We start from the raw sequence: 23,011 nt of genomic DNA on the forward strand, positions 1-23,011 counted from the left end.
TGCCCTACTTGAGATCAGATTTTTCGTTGGGGTCTCCAAACGGATCCATCATGTCTGCTCTGTAACTCTTTCCCGAAAAGTTGAGATCACCTCTTCTTTAACTGCAATTTCGCTTGGTCTATTTGGTCTCCCATTACATTGAGATGTCCGATCCAACCAACCAACTCCTGGGATGACACTTTAGGTCACACGCAAGCACCCCAAGGAACAAAAGTAAAGAAACGCCTCACGCTAATCGCCTGGCAATATGCTATAGTATAGATATCAAATATAACAAAGTTATTAAAATAAAGGCTACAACGATTTATATATATATATATATATATATCAATAAAAGTTACAATGATTCGTCAAAAGATCAAGAATTAATGATATTTCTTTAAATTTAATATGATGTATGTCAATGAATAATTTACGGAATGGAGACTGGCAATAAATATTGAATTTCAAATTCTTTTGATTCATCATTATAACACAAAAACATTTGTGTCAAAAACAAAAGTTAAGAAATTTCTACAAAGAGAAGAAATATATAGACTTCAAAAGCTGTGAATATTTGAATATAAACAATTTTTAGTAAAAGACATATATCTAGAATGAAGAAATGCAACTTTTTTTTAAAATGCAACCATTGATTTATACTCAACACATTGGTAATTTACAATGCACAGTGAAGAAAAATTGAAAGTTACAAGGCACCATGAAGAAATAAATTAAGTTGAGCAATTCAAGTTTATTTCATCTTTTATCATTTTTCTAGATATTTTCATAAAAAAAAAACATTTAAAACAAATGAAGATTTAAAAAAATAGGAAAATGACATATGACTAATGTGATCAACTATTGCCACAAGTGTTACGGGTACTCATTGGTAATGGTGGAAACAAAAGAATCTGGGACAATCCTTGGTTTGCACCCTTGATCGAGCTTTTAGAGTTGTGGTTTAGTTTTCAATCGCATCAGGTTTAATGGATTTTGGAAGAACAACCTAGACTCTCGTATAAAAAAGATCGACGCCCTAGTCGTTTCTCTAAAGCAAGAGAAAAAAGAGTTTTGGATCCTTGTGAGATCAAGTGGGAGAGAAAAGAGAAGAGTTTGTCTTGGCTTTGGCCTTTGGGTGAGAAGCAGAAAGAGAGTGAGTTCTTGAGCGTTGTTGTTAGAGAAAGTGTTGTGGTGTTGTGCCGCTTGATTATTGTTTAATTCTTTTTATGTTCAGGTAAGTGCGACACCATCACTAATCTAAGCAAAAAAATTAAAGTGATAAATCACAAACGAGAACTTGAATAATTCCAAATGCTATATTTGGAATTGGCATTTTTTGAATCATTCACTACAACATCATTTCGGACCAATGTAGTCATTGAACAACTTCATATTCCATGTTTGAATATGGGTCAATTAGAGTATTGACAGTAAAAATGGGCCGAAGATATAAACCTGACTTAATGATGGTCATGGCCTCATGGGCATCACAAGCTGAAATTTAGGGATCACTCCGTATATAAATAAATAGATGTACCAAAACCGACTTTTTAACACGTTTTGTTCTTTTTTTTTTTTTTAACTAGAGCTTGAGCTGGTGTGGTGCTTCTTCATCCGCAGAAAGTGAATAAGATTTTACCAGCTCAAATGGTTTGCATTTACAAAATAATATATTCTCCTATAGTAGATTTTTTAGCAAACAATAAATTGGGACCATAATCCTTAAATAATTTACCTATTTTGTTAATTTGTTTGTTATCTTATGTCTCCCATGCAATTACGCTATACGTTTCTTGAAATTTTGGAGTTCGTTGGAATTTGTAAACTCTGTTTCCGGTCATTTTTCTAGTCTTTACAATATTCCAATCACAACAGTCTTAACAAATTTAGTGACAAAAAATAAGAAAAATGTTAGGCGTCTCTTGCTAATGATTTTTTCTAGGTTAATATACTACTATATTAATAATAGATAACCTTTGACCATATTTTCAACGGAAGATCAACCTATAAAGTATCCAACAAAAATATTTAGATTTTTAAATTAAATATAGCTAATTTGAAATCCCACTTAAAAAATAAATGGACCATTTTCGCATTTAGCCTTAGAACCTTTCTTATTCACCTTCTACTAGTTAAGAAAACAAATTATTGATTAAAAAAACAATTTTTGTATATCAATTAATTTTAAAATTATTAATTCTAAATATTATATTATAATTTTAAATTATAATATCTAAACACAAACCGACATATAATTTTGCTTAATTTTAAAATCTAAACCCTAACCATCTTTTTATAAACCCATACCGTTTTGTTGTAAAATCTAAACCCTAAACTCTAACCACTCTTTTGTAAACCCAAACCGACATATAATTTCGTTTAATTGTAAAATCTAAACCTTAAACGCTAACCATTTTTTTGTAAACCCAAACCGACATATAATTTTGTTTAATTGTAAAAACTAAACCCTAACCACATTTTTGTAAACCCAAACCAACATATAATTTAGTTTAATTGTAAAATCTAAACTCTAATCATTATTTTATAAACTTAAACTAGCATACTTTCCTTAATAAAAAATCTACAGAATTGGTTTTCTTAACTTATTTTGTCTTTTTATTTTCATTTTGATTTATTTTATAAATATGATATGACATGGTAGTTTGTTGTATTTTGATTGGTTAATTAAGAGGGGGTGAATAAGAGTGGTAAGAACTTTATCTCTATGATCCGTGAGTGTGGTATGTTATCGGAATTTACTTTCCTGGCGAGGTAATCGCTGTAATAACCAGGTGGTCCGGTGTAGGTTGGATCGCGCTCTAGGGAACGAAGATTGGCATACGCTTTTTCCTTGTTCGCGAGTGGATTATCTGGATATGTTAGGTTCTGATCATCGCCCTATCTTAGCCTCATGTGCAAGATACGAAGGTCGGCGCTTCCGTCAATTTCGTTTTGATAAGCGTTGGATGGGGAAAGAGGGGTTTTCTGGGGCCGTAGAATCGGGATGGAATCGTACCAAAAACTTTAGGACACCGATGTTTGTGGAGAAGATCAAAAATTGTAGGAATTCTATTTCATGGTGGAGAAAGCATAATGTTCCTAATAGTAAAACTCTTATATCTTCACTAAAGATGACTTTAGAGGAAGCTAAAAGAGATGACTCTATTTCGCAAGCGGAAATTCACATTATTGAGAAGAAGTTAAAAGATGCATATTATGATGAGGAATTATATTGGCAACAGAAAAGTCGTAAATTTTGGTTGCGGGTTGGAGATAAGAATACTAGTTTTTTTCATGCTTCTACTAAACAGAGGAGGGTTAGGAATAAGATTGTAGGGCTGTTTGATTCAGAGGATGTTTGGGATGAATCGAGTGCGGGTATGGAGAGGATTGCGTCAGACTATTTCAATAGTCTTTTTGCACAATCGGATGTGTTTGGTATTTCAGAGATGGTACAAGCGGTCAATCCTTTTGTTACAGAGAGTATGAATGGGGAGCTAACTAAGGATATCTCAGAGATGGAAGTTCGTAAGGCCTTATTTGCTATGCACCCAGAGAAGACTCCAGGACCGGATGGAATGACCGCACTTTTCTTTCAGAGGTTCTGGCCTCATCTTAAAGGAGATCTAGTTTCCCTGGTTAGGGATTTCTTTCGGACTGGGAAGTTTGATCCCCGAATTAATGAAACTAATTTTTGTCTGATTCAAAAGGTTGAAGTGCCTAAAAGGATGGCAGAATTCAGGCCTATTAGTTTGTGTAATGTGAGTTATAAGATCATATCGAAGATTCTTTGTTTCCGGTTAAAAAAGATTCTGCCCTCGATTATTTCTGAAACACAATCGGCCTTTGTTTCTGGTCGGTTAATCACAGATAATATTTTGGTGGCACAAGAGATGTTTCATGGTTTACAGACCAATATGATGTGCAGTTCGGAATTTTTGGCTTCCAAAACGGATATGAGTAAGGCTTATGACCGAGTTGAATGGGATTTTTTGAAGGCAGTCCTCATAAGGCTAGGTTTTGATTCCATATGGATCACTTGGATAATGTGGTGTGTGAGTTTGGTATCCTACCAAGTGTTGATTAATGGTCAACCCCGTGGCTCCATATCGCCAAAACGGGGTCTGCGACAGGGGGATCCTTTATCCCTTTATCTGTTTATTCTTTGTACTGAGGTGTTAATAGCGAATATCAAAAAGGCTGAGAGGGAGGAAAAGATCTCGGGTATTTAGATTGCTCCAGATTCCCCCTATTTCTCACTTGCTGTTTGCAGATGATAGTCTGTTCTTTTGTAAAGCGGATGAAGAACAATGTTCAATGGTTATGGATATTATAGGCAACTATGGTAAAGCATCCGGCCAGGAGGTAAATTTAGAAAAATCCTCTATTATGTTTGGTAAAAAAGTGTCTTTAGAGGTCAAGGACAGGGTAAAATCTGTCATGGGAATCTCGAAGGAAGGGGGTATGGGTTCCTATTTGGGAATTCCAGAGAATCTCGGCAGATCGAGAGTTCAAGTCTTCGGTTACGTTCGAGATAGGTTGAATGATCGGGTGAATGGTTGGACACCAAAATTTTTATCTAAGGGTGGGAAGGAAGTTCTATTAAAGTCGGTGGCTTTGGCCCTTCCCACGCATGTTATGTCTTGCTTCAAGCTCCCTCAAGGGTTAACAACCAAATTGACGAGTGCAATTTCAAATTTCTGGTGGAGTTCTGATGGGAAAGATCGGGGGATTCACTGGGTGGCTTGAGATAAAATGTGTAAAGATAAAGCTGAAGGAGGTTTGGGTTTTCGGGATTTGGAGACTTTTAATGATGCTTTATTGGCTAAACAGTATTGGCGTTTAATTCAGTTTCCGAATTCCTTATTTGATCAAGTTTTTAGAGGACGATATTTCAGGAATAAACACCCGTTGATGGCAAAAAAAACTTACTCTCCCTCTTTTGGGTGGAGAAGTATTTACTCAACTAAAAGTTTAGTGGAAAAAGGTGCCCGTTGGACAATTTGGTCAGGGTTCAACATTTCAGTTTGGCGTGATCCCTGGTTCCCTGGTCAACATCCTCGACCTGAAAATGGTAGGAGATGGCTTCTACACCCAAATCTAGTGGTAAACCATTTGATTAATCAACGGACTAAATAATGGCATTTACCTATCCTTCAAGAATATATGGATCCGGAGGATATTCAAGTTATTCTGACTTTGCCTATTAGCAAATCTCTTAGACCAGATCGTTTGGTGTGGCATTATATACAATCTGGTCGATACTCGGTTAAGTCAGGTTATAAGGTAGCTTAAGCTATGAAGACTGAAATTGATTATGGTCCCAACTTATATGACTTGAAGGCAAAGGCTTGGGATCTTCAGGTACCGCCTAAAATCAAACACTTTTTCTAGCAGATCGCATTGGGCTCTCTTCCGGTGATGGTGCGATTAGCCTCTCGGGGAGTTAATTGTGATACGGTATGTAAACGATGTGACTTAGAGGAAGAGTCTATTAATCATACTTTATTTGAGTGTTTTCATTCCCGCCAGATTTGGGAGAGGATTTTTGATGGCTCAGACACAAACAAGCTCCTATCTGGTTCGATTTATTCAAATTTGGATTTCATATATGGCAAAAGTTTAATCCCTATGGCTTTAGGCGTTACTCATAGTTCGATACCGTGGCTGGTCTGGTTCTTATGGAAGGATAGGAATAAAAAAGTTTTCCAAGGGATACAATCAGAGCCAATAGATATCATTAATCAGGCTTTACGTGAACAATTGTGGTGGGAGGAAGCCCAATTAGCTCCAAGGATTGATTCTGTTATGACGGATTCCTCGCATGATCTGGAGTTGATAATTCATTGTCAAGTTGATGGTTCGTGGAAAGCTACAAAAACACATTCAGGTTTAGGATGGTGGTGTGGTGATGGTGAGAATCAGACTTTGGTTATGGGCGCCAGATGTCAACGTCGGAGTGCATCCCCTCTCTATTCAGAGCTAGAAGCATTGTTATGGGCGATAGAGTGTATCATTTCCAGAGGGATTGATTGCCGGAGGTTCGAGACGGATTCTGCAGAGTTACTTTCGATGGTGCAAGCTCCGAAGGAGTGGCCGACTTTCTCAACACTTCTTGATGAGTTACAGGTGCTTAGTATCTCCTTGTCTTCTTTTATTCTTTCCAAAATCCCAAGGACAATTAATGAGAAGACTGATTGCTTAGCTCGTTTTTCTAGATTATTATTATCAAATACAATTTTTGTAAACACTTTTTCTGCTGTTTAGGTAACCAATAGAGAAATTTCATTTTAATTAAAGTTAAGTTGAAAAAAAAAAAAAAATTCAAAACAAATTATGGGAGTTTTTGGTGTTTCTTTCATGAATGAATACAGAAAATAAATAAATATATTTAAATAAACAACGCTAACATTTATGACAACTCTATTATCTCACTCACTCTCTCTCTCTTCATATACTATATAATTCATTGTCCTTTTCATCGAATCCAAGACCCCCAAAAAAAATTAATTTGAAAACAATTATTATTTTTTCAACGGTCGAGATCTCAAGAGTCAAATCCAACGGTTAAAAAGAAGTGACTCTGGTACTGACACCACCTCTCATAATTCTCGTTAGTAGGACCTCTCTCTCACGCTCTCTCTCACTCTCTCTCTTCGTCTTCATCTTTCTTCTTCTCTCCACTCTGTGTCGAATCCGGGTCTTATCCGAGTCGAATACGGGTCGGGTCTCTTATAAGAAGAGGCAAAACCACTTACTCTCTTTCATTTCACCCCCACGCACTCTCTCTCTCTCTCTCTCTGACACATATCTTTTTCTCTCTCTTCTGTTTTGAAAGCCAAAGTGTCTCTCTTGGACAGTGATGGAACTGCTTCAAGAGATTTAATTTCTCTCTTTCTTTTTTTTTTTACCACACGAGAGGAGAAACCAAGTTCAAGAAAGATTTGTTCTTTTATTTCTTTAAACAAAGATCTCAAAGAAGAAAGGGGTTTGCTTAGTCTTAACTTGGAAAGTTTACAGCTTTCTTTTGTGAGTGATGTTGCTGCTGCTCAATGCGTAGTTTATTAAGAGTTTTGAGAGTTTGTTCATGGTTTGATGATGAAAAGGTCTGAAGAAATGGGGTTTCTTGTGGTTAAGGGTTTGATTCAAGGCTTTCTCTGAGCTTTTTTATTTATGGTGAGTGGATTTTTGGGGGTTTTTGAGAAAAGGAGATGGAGAAAGACGAGTTTGTGCTTCCGGAGCTAAAGAGCTATAGCTACTGTAGTAGCTGGAAGTGAAGATTAGATTTTTTTATTTTAATAGATTGTACGGAAAATTAGGGTTTTCGAAAGTTTGTGACTTTGGTTTTCTGAAAGTTGAATTAGACATGAAGCTGTCGTCATCTGGATTGGGTCAACAGGGTCATGAAGGTGTTTTGTTTCTTCTCTTTAGTCTCTGATTTCAATTCTTTTTTTTTGTTACTGTCCAGGACAAGTTTTTCTTAGTTTGTGTGTTTTGTAACAGGAGAGAAATGTCTGAATTCTGAGCTGTGGCATGCTTGTGCTGGACCATTGGTCTCTCTTCCATCATCTGGTAGTCGTGTTGTTTACTTTCCACAGGGTCACAGTGAACAGGTTCCTTCTTCTTCTTCTTCTTCATACTTCTTTTGGTTTAAAGATTGGTGTTTTTTTGTGTGAAAGTGTTGTTTGAAGGGAGTGAGTATGGAAGCTTTATTTTTTTATTTTTCACTTGTTTTATATTTGGGCATTTCCATTTAAATTGAAGTGTACTTGTAGGTAGCTGCTACAACTAATAAGGAAGTTGATGGTCACATACCCAATTACCCAAGCCTACCACCACAATTGATATGCCAGCTCCATAATGTTACAATGCATGTGCGTAGTTAGTTCCCTGTCCTTTTCCAAACTTCAATTTACTTTTAAAGTAGTTTTTGGGATGATATGCTTTGTGAGTATGGGTTTCGTTTCTACTTTTCAGGCAGATGTGGAGACGGATGAAGTTTATGCTCAAATGACACTTCAGCCATTGACACCGGTACATACATTATACATAACGAGTTTTTAGTTCACTCTAGTTTGTGAATAGCTGATTTATAAACTTTTTAAATTGGTGTTGTTATAGGAGGAGCAGAAGGAAACATTTGTACCAATTGAGTTAGGGATCCCGAGCAAGCAACCTAGCAACTATTTCTGCAAGACTCTCACAGCTAGTGATACCAGTACTCATGGAGGGTTCTCTGTTCCTAGACGTGCTGCTGAGAAAGTTTTTCCCCCACTGGTATAATACTTTTTCTTTAACTTACTTGCTAAAAGTTGTTACTTGCTATATGTATTCCTCTGATATCTTGTCTCTTCAATGTTTCAGGATTACACGCTGCAGCCACCAGCTCAAGAACTGATTGCAAGGGACCTCCATGATGTTGAATGGAAGTTTAGGCATATCTTTCGGGGTAGGTTTAACCTTTCCTTGGTGTGAGTTGATGATCCCTTTAATAGCATATATTTGTTCTATCTGGTTGTTACTACTTCGATGACTGTAATCGCCAGTGTAAAAATAATTTGGCTGTTAAGCATGTCCTGCAGCCGCATTCTGCTGTTATTTTAACTACTATTGTTTGGTTAAGTCGAAGTAACTATGGATGCTCTGTGTTCTTGATTTGAATCCTTCTTCGTGTTTCGTTTGTAATAGCAATTACTTACATGGTTTCGGTGTGATTATGCAGGACAGCCCAAACGACATCTCCTAACTACTGGGTGGAGTGTCTTTGTCAGTGCTAAGCGACTAGTAGCTGGGGATTCTGTCATTTTCATCAGGTTTATTTCTTTTGTTGTACGTTTACTTATATTTGTAACCATATTATGTTGCATTGCACATATTGCTAACCCTATTACTTGTTTCCAGGAATGAAAAGAATCAACTCTTTTTGGGAATTCGGCGAGCCACTCGGCCCCAGACTATTGTACCATCATCTGTTTTATCTAGTGATAGCATGCATATTGGACTCCTTGCTGCTGCTGCACATGCTTCTGCAACTAATAGCTGTTTTACTGTTTTCTTTCATCCAAGGTTAATACACCTCTTCAACCTGCATCCTCTTCTTCTCTTGATAATATATTCTACTAATATTATCTTCATGTTCAGGGCTAGCCCATCTGAGTTTGTGATACAACTTTCCAAGTACATTAAAGCCGTTTTCCACACGCGTATTTCAGTTGGAATGCGCTTTCGCATGCTCTTCGAGACAGAAGAGTCTAGCGTCCGCAGGTGATGATGCCACGTATCTTGAAATGCAAATGTTGAAACTGACAAAAGTTTATATCATAATGTTACACATATTACTTTAACATGTTTTCTGACAGTGGCATGGGGAACTTTCCAGGTACATGGGTACTATAACTGGTATCAGTGATCTGGATACTGTCCGTTGGCCAAACTCTCATTGGCGATCTGTGAAGGTAACATTTTTAAGCTTGTGACTTCGTAAAGATTCCATGAAACACCACAGGATTCTGATGATCTAGTGTTATGTTGTAATTATATATTTCACTGGAACTCTATTAACATTGAAGATTTGGGAATTATTGGTGTAGGTTGGTTGGGATGAATCGACTGCAGGGGAGAGACAGCCAAGGGTTTCGTTATGGGAGATTGAGCCTCTTACTACCTTTCCCATGTACCCATCTCTGTTTCCTCTCAGGCTAAAACGTCCTTGGCATGCTGGCACATCATCATTGCCTGGTATCTACCATCTTGGCTCTTCTCCTAACTGTTATGTACTAGTGTAGCAAGTTTGGAAGTCTCTTACACTCAGATATCCAATTTTTTGTTATTTTAACTTAGTTGCTAGTTCGGATAAAGTGTAGTTACTCTTCATAGCTATTAACGTTGACCATTGTGATGTTACAGATGGAAGGGGAGAATTAGGGAGTGGTCTAACATGGCTAAGAGGAGGAGGTGGAGAACAGCAAGGTTTGCTTCCTCTAAATTATCCGTCTGTTGGTTTGTTTCCATGGATGCAACAAAGGCTGGATCTCACTCAAATGGGGACTGATAATAATCAGCAATACCAAGCAATGTTAGCTGCTGGATTGCAGAACATCGGCGGTGGAGATCCTCTAAGACAGCAGTTTGTCCAGCTGCAAGAGCCTCATCACCAGTATCTTCAACAATCAGCTTCCCACAATTCTGATTTGATGCTTCAGCAGCAGCAGCAACAAGCATCACGCCATCCAATGCATGGTCAACCCCAGATTATGAGTGAGAATATTCCGCAGCAGAGTATGCGACAAGAAGTTAGTAACCACCCAACTGGACAGCAGCTACAGCAAGCAGACCAAAATGCGTATCTTAATGCTTTCAAAATGCAAAATGGTCATCTTCAGCAGTGGCAGCACTCGGAAATGCCTTCACCCTCGTTCATGAAGTCAGATTTTACCGACTCAAGCAACAAATTTGCAACATCTCCTACTCCGATGCAACAGAACTCTGCTTCTCCTGCTTCTGGTGATGGCAGCAATCTTTTGAATTTCTCAATAACCGGTCAGTCTGTACTGCCTGAACAGTTAGCAACAGAGGGTTGGTCTCCAAAAGCATCCAACACTTTTTCTGAACCGTTGTCACTTCCACAATCCTATCCTGGGAAAAGTCTTGCTCTAGAACCTGGGAACCCCAACCTAAACCCTCAGAATCCCTCTCTTTTTGGTGTTGATCCCGACTCTGGACTCTTTCTCCCCAGTACAGTTCCCCGCTTTGGTTCCTCATCAGGAGATGCTGAAGCTTCCCCTATGTCACTAACAGATTCAGGGTTTCAGAATTCCTTATATGGCTGCATGCAAGACACAACTCATGAGTTGTTGCATGGAGCTGGACAGATTAATCCGCCTACCCAAACCAAGAACTTTGTAAAGGTGGTTCTCTGTGACTTATCTGTGACTCTGCTGTCTCTAAGAAATACTGATTTGCTTACAAATCCCAAATTGCAGGTTTATAAAAGTGGTTCGGTTGGGCGTTCACTAGACATCTCCCGATTCAGCAGCTACCACGAGCTGCGAGAAGAGTTAGGGAAGATGTTTGCTATCGAAGGGTTGTTGGAAGACCCCCTTAGATCAGGCTGGCAGCTTGTATTCGTTGACAAGGAAAATGATATTCTTCTCCTTGGCGATGACCCGTGGGAGTAAGTAAAAAATACTCTTTTTCTTCTATTTGTTTACATTGATTTAGATTTGGGATTAGATCTTGAAAAAGCTTGTGTGGTATGCAGGTCATTTGTGAATAACGTTTGGTACATAAAGATACTTTCGCCGGAAGATGTGCAGCAAATGGGAGATCAAGGCGAAGGCAGTGGCGGGTCATTCCCGCAAAACCCCACCCATCTCTAGAAAGCTGCTTCGGTGTTGGTCCCATCCTGCTACAATGCGGGGGAGCCTTTGTTTTCACTTCCACTGATCTTTATATGCCATGTTCGCATCTCTCTCGTTTTGACGTTTTTAGAAAGAAACATAATCATATTTGTGAGTATGGGTCCTGAAACTTTAGGGCGTACTTTAGCTTTGTATTAGACAGACACTCTGGTCATAAACATAAGAACTTTTATTAGCTGTCTCAGGAGGTAACTCAGCTTTTCTAGTATTATTATTCTGTTTTGTACGTTCCACTATCACTTCTCGTGAGACATTCAGTTGAAGTGTAGTGATTAAATTCTGATTTAGTCAAAGCAAGAAAACATAAGTTAGGAAACAAACCAACCAAATCTTTAAAACACAAACTAGGGGTATACACAAGTGGGCTTGTCAGTGTTATCTAGAGGGTTCGAGTAAAGAACAATCATTGATCGCAAATGTTACAAATGTGAGACATTCATTCTTGATGCCATAAACGGATTGACATTGAACAAAAAAGGCAAGAAGAATGTCTGAAAAGAAGGAGATTCAACCAAAAAGGGGATTCATTTTACAAATTGCATTGATGCTTTCTCAAACATAATGGAAACCAAAAACTGGATCTAGTAATATCATATTCATATCTTCAAAGATGAAGGTTCAGAAAAACAAGCTACAACTCCAACTGTACCTGAAAGATCTCTTAAACTAACCACATATCTTGTAATGAATGCAAACAAGAGGATCTTGATTAAGGAATGACATAGATTAAGTACCAAGAATTCATCTTCACCCTTTGTTTTTGATACAGAGGGTACTTAAACGTGCGCACACAAATCAGATTTGTCAACTTTGAGCAAAACATCATTCATGGGCTCATGGCATCTCTCAATCTCTTATCATCTTTAGCATCATAGAAGCATTTACGTCTTTTCGAGTCATTACATAGAAGCATTTGTGAGTTTTACCCAAATCGAGCCAGAGTTGTGAGCCCTGGTTTCGTGATTGTGGGTTGATGCCAACAGGCATGCTCATGAACGAAGCTTTAGTTTAGTTGTTGATTGCTCGAGTAATTACGCGATACACTTAGCCATGAGACAGTATATACGGGGTCGAATCCACAAGTAGCATATGGTACACTAAAGATTTGCGAGACTTGTAAATAGCTAAAGCGGACGAATGTTTGTTTGTATGGTTTTCAAGTTTGTAAACAAAATGCAAGAAATAAAACGATTAAACTTATGGGATTAAAACATTGCGGCTGACATCTTAATTTGAAGGTATTATGTTGTGATGTTGTGTAGAATTCAAGGTTGATGAAGAAATGGAAGCCATTGGTAAGAAAATGGTCACATATTGTGGAGGACTACGGTTAGCTGTTAGAGTGCTGGGAGCTAGAAAACATACAGTTCCCGAGTGGAAAAGAGTATACCTCAGATCGTTGGAGGATCTAGCTTAAATAACAACAATCTCAATTTGGTTTACCGGGTACTGTCACTGAGCTATGAGGATTTGCCAATGCATTTAAAGCATTGCTTCCTTTACCTAGCCCAATGCCATGACGATTAAGAGATGGATGTGGAGAAATTGTTTAATTACTGGGCTGCAGAAGGAATATTAACACACTATGGTCAACCATCCGAGATAGTGGAGAAGACTACCTAGAGGAGCTAGTGAGGAGAAATATGGTTATTGCTGAAATAAGCTATTTGACTACGAAAATAAGTTATTGTCAAATGTGTGACATGATGATAGAAGTATGTCTATCTAAAGCCAAAGAAGAGAATTTCCTACAAATCATTAAAGTCCCTATATCCACCACAACCACCAATTCCTAGTCTCCTTACAGATCTGGCAGACTCGCGGTACATGGTGGTAATGCATTTCATATGCTGAGAAATAAAAGCAATAATAAAGTCAGATCTCTTTTACTTTTTGGCATAAGCTGGGAAGACTTTTGGAAACGGTAAACTCCAGGCTTCTAGGGTTTACCATTGCTTAGAGTGTTGGATCTTTCTTACGTTGAGTTTGAAGGAGGGAGGCTACCTTCCAACATTGGAGAGCTCATCCACTTGAGATTCTTGAGCTTAGTCTACGCTAAGGTATCTCATCTACCTTCTTCTCTGCGGAATCTAAAGCTTCTGCTATATTTGAACTTACATGTTGTTGGGAAGTCAGTTCATGTGCCAAATGTTTTGAAAGACATGCACGAATTGAGATTCCTTTACTTACCTAGTTCATTGCATGAAAATACAAATTTGGAATTGGGTAATATAGTGAACTTGGAGAGATTGTGGTGTTTCTCAACGAAACACATTAGTGTGAGGGATCTCCTCTAAATGACTAAGCTCTGGGATCTCTATCTATGTTTCACTGGCGGGTGTGCTTCTGGAACTCTGTGGTCATCTCTCCGTGAATTGAGGGACCTTGAGTTTCTTATTTTAGATGATTCGCAAGAAACTCGTGTGGATTATCAATGGGGAAAAATCGTTCTGGACTTTATTCAACTAAAGGATTTGATGTTGGCGATGCATATGCCAAGGTTTCCTGATATATATCGACTGCCTCCCAACCTTGCACACATGTGACTAACTGCTTGCAGCTTGGAGGAGGATCCAATGTCGATTGTAGAGAAGTTGCATCATTTGAAATTTGTTGTATTTAAAAATGGTGCTTTTGTTGGGAGGAGAATTGTGTGCTCAAAACGCGGATTTCCTAAATTATGTGCTATAACTATTGATGATTGCAAAAAGTTAAAAGAGCTTTCGTATGGGTTTAGATACATAACTTCCTTCAAGGAACTGACAATTTCTTGAATGAAGGAGTGGACGGAGAATTTGGTACCAGGTGGAGAAGATTACTACAAAGGACAATACATTCCTAGTGTTGAATTTATTAACTCTGACGAAGATGAGGAGAATAAACCTGAGGCATGCAAAAAAGTTCGGTATTGTGTTTAGTTTACTTGTTGTTGCTGGTTTTGCATCCTACTTGGATTACTTATTCAAGAATAACGTTAGTGTGAATAAATGTCACGTGGACAGACTCAAGTACTCAACTAAATTATACATTGTTCTAACTTTCATTTTTTTAAGTTTTAAAGCGAGGTTATTCAGAATCATTGCCTACTATCGATTGCGAGTGATTTTATAAGGTGTTGATGTGTAATTTGTCGTATTTTATCTACTAAAAGATACAATATGTATCCGTTGCATGTCTCTTTTTCTTTAAACCTTAGTTGTATGATTTGAAACAATATTTTGCTTGAACCATCTTTTCTTTCATAGCTCCTTATTGTCTATGACTTGGAAGCCATATATAGCCATAGTCTTATTACCTCGCGTCCGGACATAAGTTTAGCGGGGTTTATTTTAACTTCACCTTTCTTAATTAAACAAACAAGTTCGCTTACTGCCCTCGATCATGCGGTGATTTGTAGCATTGGTAAACAAGTTTTTATAGCCTCTCTAACGTAACAAATCGACCTTCGGATATAAGTGTGCCTATGGACCAAGAGTAGACATGGACCTATTAAGACAATTGGGCTCATAGGCTGAAAATGGACATGAGGGCCACAAATACACGTGGGCAAATGAACTGAAAGTGAATATGGGCCAACAAAAAGATGGCGGTCGGGCGTTACATTCTCAAACATTAATACTTCTTCAAATTTTGTAATAATTGTTTGTGTTTCACTCTAAAATTTACTTGTTTAATTTTTTAATAACTATTCACCAATCATATAGTATTTTATTAGAAATCTTTTTTTCATAAATATAGGTTTTTGGTGCTTTTATATTTTTTACGTTTATATTATTACATTTATTTTATGGTAAGTTTTTTGTTTAATCGTTGTCGTACCAGCTTGTCCATCATTCATAAATCTTCTGCAAACATACCAATTTTTTTTGGACCAACTAAACAAACATACGCATTTTCAAGAAGTTAACTCGGTCATTGAAAATGTTTAAAATCATAATTGTCTGGTTACGACAACTCCTGCAATCGTAACCGCGTATTCCGGCCGATTCTCACAACTGCACCGTTGCGTTTAAACCAGTTAAACCTTTAATAACATTTTGATTCTTTTTAATCATTATATTACAGCTGAACAAATACTGATTTATTAGTGATCAATCAAATATAATGTGTACTAAAAGAAATGTTTTGATTGGATATTAATTTTAATGATATATCATGATGGGAAAAGTCGAGAAAGCTGATGTGTCAAAGCTCATTTTGTTTTTGTTGTATTGATTCACTAATATAGTCCAGAAAGCGACTATTTTCTGACTATATTGCATACCAAAATAAGTAGTCACTAAAAATCGCTAATTTAGCGACTAAAATGTAACAGATGGTAAAGGTCGCTAATAAGTCGCATATCAATGCGATTTAAGAAAATTAAAATTTTTAAAAATTTAACCTCTAACCCAACCAAACTCCAAAACTTAAATCATTAATTTTAAATTTTTAATCTTAGAAATTAATTCATAAACCATAAAACCAAAACATAGCCATTACTTTATATACATAAAACCAAGCTTTAACACATATAAGAAAATCTTTCCCAAATCTTAAATCTTAACCCTAAACCCTATATCCTGAACTTTTAACCAAACTCCAAAACTCAAAATCTCTAAATCTTGAACTTTGAATTCTTGATCATAGAAATTAGTTCATAAACCATAAACCATTTACATATTTACTTTAGAAAAAAAGGTATTTTTTTAAAACCTACTTACTTTTGTAAATTGAAATCTTGAAACCAGCAATTCAATTATATATATATATATATATATATATATTAAGAACTAAATTTCTAGTTCCAAATTTATAAAACTGAAATCCCAAACCCTGTTATAAAATAATATATCTAATTTGTATAAATGTTGTATAAATACATAAATACAATATAATACAATCATAGTCGGAAATTAGTCACTAACTTTGGTGACTATGTTATGCCTAATGTTCGTAGTCGTACACTTAGTCGACAATTAGTCGTAAATATTTATGAATTTGTTACGACTATTTTTACGACTGTTTAGATTAGTCGTAACGTAGTCGCTATTTGTTGATTATTTTTACGACTACTAATTTTAACGACTAACAAATTACTACTATAATATGTAGTCATTATTTAGTCGTTAAGCCTAATTTAGCGACTATTAGACGACTAATAGTGCATTTGCTGTTTGGCTGTTTTTTTTGTAATGTCATCCAAACCAATAGTAACTAATTAAGTGTACTTTGAAAGTTAAAAACATCATCTTATTTAAAAAAAAAAATACTTTTACAGCATCAAATTAAAAGGGAAAAAAAAACATCATCTTATGTAAATGTTTGTGTTGAATAAATGAGAAAGCTATACGTATAGAAAGAATATAGAGTTTCAATTGGATGATCATGCTTCTCCCTTATATGTGTTTTTTTTTGTCTGTGTGATAAATTCCCCTAATATGCTTCGTTTAGTTTTAGAAACTTCGAATCTTTGTCAAATATGAATACGTATATCCCAATTACAGCGTTTTAGCCACACACAATATATCAACACATATATTCGATAAAGTTTTCGCCACACACAAAAATATCAACACATATTTGTATTCTTCCCGTTTGAAAGATCAACTCTCTATTATTGATAACTATACATACATACTTAGATAACTTTGAAATTTCAAACATGAATGAATTTCTCAGAGCCACAATATATATTTTATATAAATGTAATTTTAACTTTTAATATCTTGTTTTGGTACAAAAATTTAATACAAAATTTTAATACGATCTCTTTCAACATTTATGATCCAGCCCGGAGTAGCACGCTTCTCTCAACCCAAAGTTAGCAAAGTTAACAATACCTTGAGTGTTAACAAAGTCAAAAAGATGTATAGCACTAAATTGAACACTTACAACACTAACATAACTTACATAAGTCGATCTACATTGATTTCATTTGCAAAGCCTTCGAGGTATTATATAGACTTATAAAATGACTCACTAATCAATGGTACACCTAGTCATCATATTATATAAACTTCGATATATATATATATATATATATATATATAACTTGTACCAATGATTATTCATATTGGATCGATAAGTTTACGAAAACTCTTATACTAGGGATGAAGTAGATTTACACACGGGTGACATCACAATAGTATCAGACTAGTGACATCATAATAGTATCAAACTAGTGACATCATAATACTATCGAATCCTTTTAAGTTGCCATTCAAGCAAAGAGCCAATAAGCTGGTAGCCTTTCATTTTGTCACTTAGATTTCGTTCATAATATTCATAAATATAATATCAGAATTTTATATTTTATTTTTCAGCCTGGCCGTGATAAGATAAGCGTAAAAGTAAGACTGTAAACATATCTCAGGTATGATCATATATATATATATACCACACATGCAACTTATACTTTGCAGCATAACAAAAGAAAAAGAAAGAAAAAAAAAGTTTGGTTCATTCTTCTTCTTCTTCAGAGAAGTACAATCTCTATAAAATATATTTTTCAGACCAAAATATCATCATGCTAAATTCACCTGCGAAGCTGTTCTCGCTCTTCCTCTTGTGCATTGTGCTGTTTGTCAAATACAACAATAGTGGCTTCGTGACCGCAGCAAATAGCATTGGCATGAACTACGGCCTCCTCGGAAATAACTTCCCGCTTCCGTCCACTGTTATCAACCTTTTCAAGTCCATAAAAGTTACTAAAATCCGAATCTTCAACCCAAACACTGAGGTCCTCAACGCCTTACGCGGCCGCCGCGAATTTCAAGTCATGGTTGGCGTTAGGGACGAGGAATTGGCTCATCTTAAGATCAGCGAAGAAAATGTAAGGGAATGGTTCAAGAACAACATCTAGCCTTATTTAGCCGACGTCAACATTGCGTTCATTACTGTCGGTAATGAAGTCATCCCTGGAAAATATGGTTCTTATGTGCTTCCAGTCATGCAGTCTCTCACCAACCTCGTCAAGTCGAGGAACCTTACAATCTCGATAAGCACCGTGGTGGCTAGCGATGTTAAGAAGGGCTTAAAGTTACAGGGTTGGCCCGGCTCGTTTAAATATCTTGGACCCGTAACCCTGTATTTTTGTTATTAATATTTCGAGCTCGTCTAGGGCCGAGTTGTGCAAAAGTTCGAGCTGGCCCTGTTTTATTCTTCTTCGATCTTCTATTTGAAAACGACGACGTTTTAGTCTAGGTTTTTTTTTAGGCAATTTTTTTTCTTCCTCCCAACTCCCAAGCACCATTGACGGACCTCTCAAAATCAATTCACTCACACGATCTTCGTAGAAATCAATTCGCTCTAATTGAGGTGATGGAGGAACTAGGGATTGAAAGATGAACGAATCCAAAGAAGAGATTGGGGAACGAATAAGGAATTTTCTTGAGATCTAAGGGCTTATTAGATTCAACTTCAAGAAGTCCAAAACAGAGAAGATAATCGCATAGCAGAGACACAGTCCAAGGCTCTGGCTTCGATTCCACGACCACTACAAAGTTTATCACTCAACTCGTCAATAATTAAATAACACGCTTAGGAAGAGAAAACAAAATAATAATTGCAGGGTCAGGGCTGGACCGAGTTTAGGCTCGTTAGTGTTAGTTTTGTAGGGTCCAAATTCAAAATTGGTTTTTGGAGGGCCGAGCTTGTACACGGCCGGGCCGGGCTGGGTTTATAAACCCTTTTTAACATCCCTAGTGGTGGCCATGACAAACCTCGCTCAATCATACCCACCTTCTAACGGAACGTTCACTTCCTTAGGACGTGAACAACTTGTTCCCGTTCTGCAACTATTGTCCCAAACAAGGACGCCCATACTTGTGAACATTTATCCTTATTTTGCTTACGCGGATGATCCAAAAAGCATCCGTCTCGACTATGCCACCTTCAACGCTAGGACTGTCGTGGTCCAAGATAGACAACTGGGATATTCGAACTTGTTTGATGCCATTTTTGACGCATTTGTGTGGGCGATGGAGAAGGAAGGAGTGAAAGGTTTACCCATGGTGGTGTCCGAGACTGGATGGCCATCCGCCGGGAATGGAAGTTTAACCACACCGGATATCGCGGGTACCTACAACAGAAATTTTGTGCAGCATATAAGAAGTGGTAAAGGGACGCCTAAGAGGCCCAACAATGGTATGGACGGATATATATTTACAACGTTCAACGAAAATAAGAAACCGGCCGGAGTAGAACAAAATTTTGGGTTGTACAATCCTAGCGATATGAAGCCCATCTACAAGCTATTTTAAAGTGTGAAAGTTTCTTAAACTTTCGGATTCACTACTAGTAATGCCTAGTTGTTTGTGAATTAAAGTGAGCTTACGAAGTGATACACATGTTATAAGCAACTGAAGTCTATGAGATGATGAGATCTCGTAGAGTAACTTAGTTGACTTTGTAACACATCTATCTGTGTTGTATTTTAAAACCAGTCTTTCAGCTGGTTTAATAAATAAACGTACTCTGTATTTTCATCTATATATCTAGCAGAAGACTTTGCCATATGCATTACATCGGTCCTATATTTGCATTTTGTATAAGATTGTGAAAGTGTATGTGTTGACTGAGTTTTATAAGCTGTTTGAAACATGTCATGGGATTGCTACTAAACCAGGATGTCATACAACTAATGTGGTATTGAGATAACAAGATAGAATCATCACAAATGTCTCATAGATGGTGTGAAGACAATGAGCAAAACTAACAAAGTTGTTGAGGCACTACTTGACACAGTTGTGGTAAGAACATATGTGAAATTCCAAAGTAGTACAGGAGGTAGTACTTGAAGTTATACAGAAAGCCGAACTGTGTGACTACGTTAAAGAGTTGAAATACAGAAGTTTGGAGACAACTTCGACAAGCCAAGAGGATCAAATACAACGGGATGTATCAAACGTCTGAAGCAGTTCTTGTACTAGTCCGACATTAATACAGGAAGTAGTACAAGAAGCTGAGTTGAAGAGTTTGAGTACAAAAGCTTGGGGTCGACTTGGACAAGCCAAGTGGCGGCTGCTAAGCTGGATGAACATCTTGAATGGAAGATTCAAGATGGGATCATGGAGAGAAACTTTCCTATTTGTTGTATAATAGGAAATTCCTATTTCTTGTATAATAGGAAAATTGTCAATCCTAGGGGTTATGCAATTGTTAATCTCCCAATTCCTATTTGTTGTATAATAGGAAAGCTGTCAATCCTAGGGGTTGGGCAATTGATATAAGAGGGTGCTTCATGAAGACTTGCGCGCTTCAAGATATTCTCAAGAGATACACACAAGATGTGTGGTGTCGCCCCATCAATAAGATAGAGAGATCTTTTGATGGTTTATTCATCTAGAAAAGAATGATTCGATATAATAGCAATTGTAAATACAATCTTGTTCTAGTGGATTTGTTCTGGACTAGGTCCTGGGGATGTAGGAAAAACCGAACCCCGTTAACAAAGCTTGTGTGTCTTATTTACTTTATGCACAATCTCGAAGTCGATTATACACGTACTTAAGCATATAGAATTAGCCACAAATATGCGTTTTCAGATTGCATGTACCCAAAATAATAATATTTTATATTATACAAACCAGCGTCCCAAATTAATTCTAAAATTCAAGAGTTTATGTTAGTAGAAAAGACTGATCATCATCAAACTTGTGATACTACTTCTTTTTAGGCTTTGGTCTCCTTATCAATTCTTTTTAAACACTAATGAAATTCTGATTTAGTCAAAGCAAGAAAACCTAATTTAGGAAAATAAACCAACCAAATCTTTAGAGCATCATTACTCCAGCAACCCACTCAAGTTACTCAAGGATTAATTAATCATAAAATTAATACTAAAATAATTAAAGTAACCCACTTAAAACTTAACCAAAATCATCCCTCCACTAGAGTACCCCAATGAAGGTTGCTCATCATTTAAATATATTTTTTTATTATTTGTTAATTAATTATCAAATTTTACTAATCTATCATAAATAAAAAAAATTATTTATATTATTTAAATTACATTAAACAGAAAACAATAAAATGTTACAGAACTCGGAATATTAAACATATTTTACAAAATTCGGAATATTAAACATAAGATACAAAATTAAAAATATTAAACATATTTTACAAAATTTGGATTAAGATTTATTGTTGGGTTGCACCAAATTTTTGCCAGATATGCTCAATCAAGTCTTTTTTCAAAAGATCATGAATTTGTGTATCTTGAACGTCATTTCGATTGCCCATCATGTTATTTAGATTTGTTGCCATATCTGTAGAAAACGATAAATCGACATGAGAAGTTCCGCTTCCTTCTCCGTGGTGGAACTTTGATGGATAGTAGAAATTGTAGTTATGTCGTTCGTCTTCGACTATCATGTTATGCAATATGATACATGTTCTCATTATTTTCCCTATTTTTCTTTTATCCCAAAAAACTGTGGGATTCTTCATGATTGCAAATCGAGCTTGCAAGACTCTAAATGCACGCTCTACATCTTTCCGGCATGCTTCTTGATATTGAGCAAAGAGGTTTGCTTTTCAGCCACGTGGAAGTGTAATGGATTGGATGAAAGTTGCCCAATTGGGATAGATACCGTCAGTGAGGTAGTACGCCATATTGTATTGCCGTCCATTGACAACATATGTAACTCTCGGAGCTCGGCCCTCTAGGATATCATCAAACACCGGTGAGCGGTCCAAAACATTGATATCATTTAACGTACCTGGTGATCCGAAAAATTCGTGCCAAATCCATAAATCTTGGGATGCCACAGCCTCGAGTATGATTGTCGGTTTTCCAGATCCACGTGAATATTGTCCTTTCCATGCAGTTGGACAATTCTTCCACTCCCAATGCATACAATCGATGTTCCCTACCATTCTGGGGAAACCGCGATGTTCTCCAATATTCAGTAATCGTTGGAGGTCTTCCGCTGTAGGTCTTCTCAGATACTCGTCTCCAAAAAGATTTATAATTCCCTCTACAAATTTTTCAAGGAATTTGTGGGCGATTGTTTCAGCCAATCGTAAATATTCATCTACCGCATATGCCGAACATCCGTATGCCATCATCCGGATAGCTGCTATGCATTTTTGAAGTGTAGAAAGAGCGAGCCTTCCAGTAGCATCTCGTCTTTGTTTGAAGTATGGGACTCCATTCTCAATAGTATCAACAATACGAATGAACAATGATTTGTTCTTTCTAAAGCGACGGCGGAACATAGCGTGGTTGTATGTCGGATTATCACTAAAATAATCATTCCACAACTGGTTGTGGCCTTCTTCGCGGTCTCTATTGATGTACACTCTATGGAATATTGGAGCTGCTGGTACTTCCGGGTGAGTGTAGTGGTATTGAATCTCCTCCACTATACTATCAACCTCCTCCTCCACCATTTCATCAACTTCTTGATCAGAACTCCAATTAGACATTTTTTGACACTTTGAGATTGTTGTGTGTCTTATGGGAAGTTTTGTTTATAAACTAATGAAATTGTTTTTGAAGTAAAGGTAGAAGTAAACTTGTTTTTGTTTTGGTTTTGGAATCGGTAGTGTTTTGGTACTGTTTTTTTTTGCTTTTGAATATTAAAGAAGAAGCAATGAAGAGAAGAGAAATGAAAGAAGAAACA

The 23,011-nt window shown here is 36.8% G+C and overlaps 2 protein-coding genes and 2 pseudogenes across 2 annotated transcripts; 3 read left to right on the top strand and 1 right to left on the bottom strand.

Moving 5' to 3' along the window:
- On the top strand, nt 6,631-11,607 carry LOC104719333 (auxin response factor 8). Its single transcript, XM_010437243.2, has 14 exons — nt 6,631-7,391; nt 7,486-7,595; nt 7,758-7,856; nt 7,960-8,016; nt 8,104-8,259; nt 8,347-8,431; nt 8,705-8,795; nt 8,884-9,048; nt 9,124-9,246; nt 9,362-9,437; nt 9,573-9,720; nt 9,889-10,889; nt 10,965-11,155; nt 11,243-11,607. The coding sequence occupies exons 1-14, from the start codon at nt 7,349-7,351 to the stop codon at nt 11,358-11,360; spliced, it is 2,463 nt and encodes an 820-aa protein (XP_010435545.1). The 5' UTR covers nt 6,631-7,348; the 3' UTR covers nt 11,361-11,607.
- On the top strand, nt 12,685-14,176 carry LOC109126878 (annotated as a pseudogene).
- Nucleotides 17,701-19,872, top strand: LOC104720507 (annotated as a pseudogene).
- LOC104720508 lies at nt 21,921-22,814 on the bottom strand. Its single transcript, XM_010438399.1, has 2 exons — nt 22,106-22,814; nt 21,921-22,048 (listed from the first exon to the last, which is right to left on the bottom strand). The coding sequence occupies exons 1-2, from the start codon at nt 22,812-22,814 to the stop codon at nt 21,921-21,923; spliced, it is 837 nt and encodes a 278-aa protein (XP_010436701.1).

Source organism: Camelina sativa, chromosome 10 (genome assembly GCF_000633955.1).
Source record: "Camelina sativa cultivar DH55 chromosome 10, Cs, whole genome shotgun sequence".
NCBI classification, from domain to species: Eukaryota; Viridiplantae; Streptophyta; class Magnoliopsida; order Brassicales; family Brassicaceae; genus Camelina; species Camelina sativa.

Excerpts from the sequence above, each read along its gene's own strand:
- LOC104720508 (XM_010438399.1), bottom strand. The coding sequence starts at position 22,814 with ATGTCTAATTGGAGTTCTGATCAAGAAGTTGATGAAATGGTGGAGGAG. Across the intron at positions 22,049-22,105 it reads CGAATTTTTCGGATCACCAG|AGGGCCGAGCTCCGAGAGTT; the intron begins GTACGTTAAATG and ends ATGATATCCTAG.
- LOC104719333 (XM_010437243.2), top strand. The coding sequence starts at position 7,349 with ATGAAGCTGTCGTCATCTGGATTGGGTCAACAGGGTCATGAAG. Across the intron at positions 10,890-10,964 it reads AAACCAAGAACTTTGTAAAG|GTTTATAAAAGTGGTTCGGT; the intron begins GTGGTTCTCTGT and ends CCCAAATTGCAG. Across the intron at positions 11,156-11,242 it reads CTTGGCGATGACCCGTGGGA|GTCATTTGTGAATAACGTTT; the intron begins GTAAGTAAAAAA and ends TGTGGTATGCAG.